Below are 5,259 nucleotides of genomic sequence, written 5' to 3' on the forward strand. Positions count from 1 at the left end.
ACGTGAGGGCTGACGGCCCAGCTCGGCTCTCCCTGCCACTGGCTGCTGGGCCGGAGCGGCAGAGTCGACCTCTCACAGGCGGTGCGTGCCACGTCCAACTGACAAACAGGGTGACAGCGGATCGCCCCACAGGCTCAGCCTCTCCCATGGGCCCCCCTTTAACCTCCAGACCTGACAGGGGCTGCTAAGCACCTGCTCTAAGGCTGCGCTTGTAGGCTGCACTCTAAGACTGCGCACCCAGGCTGCGCTCCAAGGCTGCGCACCCAGGCCACGCTCCAAGGCTGCGCACCCAGGCTGCGCTCACAGGTTGCACTTTAAGGCTGCGCTCGCAGGTTTCGCTCTAAGGCTGTGCGCCCAGGCTGTGCCTGCGAGGCTGTGCTCACAGGCCATGCACTTAAGGCCACGCTCGCAGGCTGTTGCCCCAGGCTGTGCACGGAAGCTGTGCTTGCAGGCATGCCCCAAGCACGTGGCAGCCAGCGGCACGTCGCTGGCTCACCAATAAGGTGCTGGAGCACCGATAAGGTGCCGAAAACACTGTCAGGCCTTTCAGATAAGAAAGATTCAGGGCAAGGGAGAGCACCAGCACTTGTCAGGGTTGTAGCATGGATGATAAGCTGGGCGGGAGGCTGGCGGGGGAGAGCCAGCACCATCTGTCCAGAGTGAAAGTAAGAGAGAGGCTGGAAGTCATCCCTTACCCAGGCAGCTGGAGCTCTGCCCTTACACCCGCCCTGATGCTGGGTACCCTGCCCATGCCCCGCCATGTTAACACCTTTCTGGGCACACACTACCACAGTTTCAAGCCGCTCTTGCTGCTGCCATGGTCCATGGCTCAGTATTCCCATTTCTTTCTGCAAGGGAGGGTCAGAAGGGAATAGCCATGCGTTAACTCACGGTACAGTCACTCAGTCATGCCCTGTCCTTACCTCACCGTGACACGACATTACGGCTGAAGTGAAACCTGCATTATTTTCCTTCACAAGAAAAACGTTTGATAACTGGGAGATGGTAACAAATGATACAACTTGTGAGAGTGAGTTACACGCATCGGCCCCTACCTCCAGCCTGTCTGTCCTCATCAGCTTCTGGGCAGCGGCGGCGGCAGCAGCAGGAACCGGGACGCCGGGGTTCCCTGTCACCAGCATTGGGGCAGTGGGCAGGATCTCTGCTGGGACCAGGCCTGGGGAGACGGGCCCCAGGTAGGGGTTGAAGGCGGCTGATGCGTTGGTGGCTAAGCTCGGTGCAACAGAAAACATCGGCTGCAAGCAGAGAAAAGAAGAAGAAAGACACTTAAAATACTTACACTCGCCGTGATGCCAGCACAGCAACTTTTTGGCTATCATCTCGAGCACAATGGCAGAAAGTCTGAGGGTCTCGGAGGGTCCAAAATGTGCAGAGACGTCTGCTCTCAGGGAAAAAGGCATCTGAGGGGAGCCCTGACACACTGCGAAGACACACTCAGCTTCAGAGGCAGAGGAATACATTTCTGACGCTGATGACAGCCAGCACTGGTTCAGAAATTACAGAGGTTTAACACAGGAACAAGACCAGCCACCCATAATCATTTATTTTACAAAATTAAATGGGCTGACCACGCAGATATTCAAAAAGAAATGCACTGCAGCAAGGATAGCCTTTATTTAGGCTAAGACATTAAGCCAGAGAGAGCGCGGAAGAGCATGCAAATACTGGGCTTGTTTGTTTGCTTGTTCTTGAAAGAGGCTGGGTCGGATACCCTTGTAGTCTGCGGTGTTGTGAAGATAACGGGGTGCAGAAGGCCCAGCAATGCTGTATGACCAAATGTGGAGCTGCTCCAGTGCAGGGAAGGTAAATAACTCTTCTGCCCCACGGAATGCAAAGGCACTGTGCTACCAGTGCAGTCGCCAAACAAAACCTAGTCTGGAGTGTTTATCGACAACATCTAAATAAAGAGGTCACTCAAGGCATTTAGATTTTTCTTCCAAACTCATTTTTAGAGGGAAAAACAACAACAGAGTTAACGCAGCTCCTTTTCTCCGTTCCATATCTATCTAAGCCAGCCAGCATATAACACCACATGTTTCTGTCTTCCTGAGGAAATGACTGAACCATTGGGAAGCAAGGAACAATCCAATTTGAACTGCTGGACAAAAACCCACGCAGAGGTTACTGAAGAAAAAGGATTGAAAGTTGTGTAAATGGGAATAATTTAAGGTCTCTGGTTCTTCAGCCGTGTGAATGAAAAACAAACAGGCAAATTTTACAGGAAATAAAATATCACTCTTGAATACACTATTAACTGCACTTTTCATTACTGTGTTATCAGCCATGTAATAATGAATATTAAAAATAAACCTACAAACCAGACTGCTAGTGTGTAACTTCAGAGACATCGGTGCTTGGTTTCAGCCCCATAAACTCACCGGGCAGTAAATGAAAGAGCGCGGAGCCACCCGGACACCCCCGCACCCCGGAGTTCCAGGTGACACAGGCCTCAGAGGGCACAGATCACACCTCCCAGGGACTGTCCCAGCCGCCTGCACTGCCCCACAGCTCGGGTGGACGTGGGACGTGGAGGAGCGGGGGTCTCCCACTCCCTCACCCCACGCAAGGCCCTGCCGTCCACGAGCACGGGCTGAGGGCCCGCCCGGGCTCCCCTGTAACTGCAAACTGGACAGAACTGGTGATGCCACGCAGGAGAGGAGAGGTGGGAGCTGCAGGTCGCCCAAGCCCTGGGCTCCTCACTGCTGTTTGCTGCTCACTTGGTTTTCCAGTGAGCTTTCCCCTCCCCGTCTCTGGAAGCAGAGGTACGATTATCACCATGACCAAACCACACATGTACTTGCAGACTGGGCCCTGCTATGCTGTGCATCACGCAAAACAGCTACAAGAAGATAAAAGCAGCTCCCATAGATGAGCAGAGAGAGCAGGGGTGAAGGAGGACACAGCCTCGGACGCAGCTCTGTGCTGCCAGACGCTCCATAATCCACGTCGTCTCCTCTACTGAGTAATTCTGCTCTCAAATGCCTGTGCACGCCCAACGTGAGCCTCACCGGCAGGTCTGAGCCCCAGGGTCTGCCCTTCCGAGGCTCTGCTCACTAATGCTCCATCGACTGGGAAGGAGGCACGGGGACACTTTTGGAAAATCAGCCTCTGCAGCGCAGCGCAGCCTGGGCTCCTCCCCAGACAGACAGACAGAGAGAGAGAGGGGCTTTCTGCCAGCCTGCAGCTCGCCGGCCCTCAGGATCGCTGCTGGCAGGGCAGGAGCTGGACTCAACGCACCTGTAACAGCCACCTACCCAGCACCCTCCATGCCAAGGCAAGCGCAGGAGTGGGGCACACGCCAGCACTGACCGCCTACAGCTGCCTGGGAACTACAGCCACACCTCCGGGAAGGTCTGGGGCCGTGTTCTGCCGAGGATTCGCCCCGCATCCCTCCCACACACGCGCTTTTGCTCGGAACAGCCGAGGCACAAAGCTCTGCGGGGAATAACCGTTACGTTAGCCGAGTCAAATAGCTACACGATACTTACAGGTACTCACAGACCCACACACGTGGGGCTAAATAGCCATTTGGCACGAGTATGAGAGTCCTTCCTGCCAAGATGATTTTTCCTAAGGATTTAGCTAGCTGTTGAGGAGTGTTATTTGTCACGGTCTTTTTTGAGATGAAAGCTGAAGAACTCATCTAACAGCACAAATATCGGTCTCCTAATGGCAGGTATCTAGGGGTAAATTGAACTCCCTAAATCCTACCTTTGCCAGAAGAAAGGATAAAAGAACTGTCAGAGAAGTGTTAATGCAGAGATATTTTATATACATTTTTCAACTTATTTTTTCCTTTGCTGCCATTTACCCACTGACAGAGAGCACTTCAGCCAGGGGAGCATCATTTACCTGCTCCTGCAGAACAGCCCAGCCCTGCTCATCCATTAACCAGCGCCAGCCTCGCTCATCCATTAATCAGAATCCTCTAATGTCTGAGCTAGAAATTGATATCACAAGGGTTCTGGGCCCAATTTGTCCACAGGTTAGCTGAAATGACCTCTCTGGATTGCATTAGTGAGGGGTCTGGCACAGGGCGTTCGGCTCCCAAAGGCCTATGTGGGTGGTGGGTCGATGCCAATCACCTTTAGGATTGCTGAAACGAGGGGTTACTGCAAGCAAGAAACACAGCCACGGCGCGGGGCTTTGTGGAACGCTGCACCGAGCTTCCTTACCAAGGCATAAGGGGTCACAGCTTACTGTGACCAGAGGAGAGATTTCGGGTGGATTCTCCTTCCCCCTCCCCTTGGCTTTCTGTAGGAAGTTATGATTATCTGCACTCCTCCTCCTGCCAAGCCTGAGCTGTGGGTCCTGGCAGCCAAAGTGACGTGCCCCACACATCACTCAGCTTTCTGCTCTGCCTGACAACGTGCTGTAAAAACCAAAGCCCAATCCCAGCAAGTAATTCCCTGAATGAATGCAAACCATCCAGCGGGAAGCTTCTCAAACCCAGGAATTTCCTAGAGCACGTGAAGCTGCAAAGGAAATGTCTGTTTACGTAAATCGAAATGTCTGTTTACGCAAATACCGCGCAGATCGCTCACTTTCTTCATTTTAAGAAGTAAGTTGGAAAAAATGAATTAAATTAACAGAAGGTTAACAAAATCAATTACCAATATCACTTCAGGCAAGGGAGAATCAGGCAGTACAAAGACATACAGACCAGCACTGCGTTGGATTTGATTCTGCACCGGCTGCTGGGGGTTATGGGATTTCACTGGTGTGTGAGCACACCCGCTGACCGACCGCAGCTACAACCCCCTGAACTCCTCGACGGAAGCCAACGAGCGCACGTACCACAGGCTGCAGCGGGGCCCCAGGCATCATGGCGTTGGCAAGCTGCATCTGCTGGGCCAACATGGCCATGTTCTTCTGCTGAATCAGGTTATTGCGTCCATTTATCTCCAGCTGCGTTTTTAAGTGGGGCGGTGGGTGAAGGTATTTGCAGTTTTCCCTTGAACATCGACCCTGAAGAAGAGAACGGACACAATTAGCTGAGAGGTTGGGGGTGTATCTTCGCTCCTTAAGTCATTGGGTAGAATGAACACAACGTGCTACAGACCCAGAAGGAATGGCTACTCCTCCAGGGCATTGCGTACTGCCCGCAGCAACTCGGCAATTCCAGTGCCCGCTGCCTGCTTCCCCTCTGAAAATGACTGTTTCTTTTAAAAGTTGCCGGGGGCGAGCAAATATCGGCTATTTGGGAAGTGCAGCGAGCCCATCCTCTCTGGGCACACG

The 5,259-nt window shown here is 53.1% G+C and overlaps 1 protein-coding gene across 1 annotated transcript in view; it reads right to left on the minus strand.

The window, feature by feature from the left end:
• Nucleotides 1–4,983, minus strand: part of LOC104506330 (muscleblind-like protein 1) — a gene marked incomplete at its 3' end in the record, with an annotated part of 11,188 nt that extends 6,205 nt beyond the window's left edge. The window contains exons 1-2 of the mRNA XM_010147247.1: nucleotides 4,819–4,983; nucleotides 1,056–1,256 (exon numbers count right to left, since the gene is read on the minus strand). Of these exons, the coding sequence (XP_010145549.1) occupies nucleotides 1,056–1,256; nucleotides 4,819–4,887 (270 nt within the window). The remainder of the gene's footprint in view (nucleotides 1–1,055; nucleotides 1,257–4,818) is intronic.
• Between the last annotated feature and the right edge of the window lie 276 nt (nucleotides 4,984–5,259).

Source organism: Eurypyga helias, unplaced genomic scaffold (assembly GCF_000690775.1).
Source record: "Eurypyga helias isolate BGI_N326 unplaced genomic scaffold, ASM69077v1 scaffold20002, whole genome shotgun sequence".
NCBI classification, from domain to species: Eukaryota; Metazoa; Chordata; class Aves; order Eurypygiformes; family Eurypygidae; genus Eurypyga; species Eurypyga helias.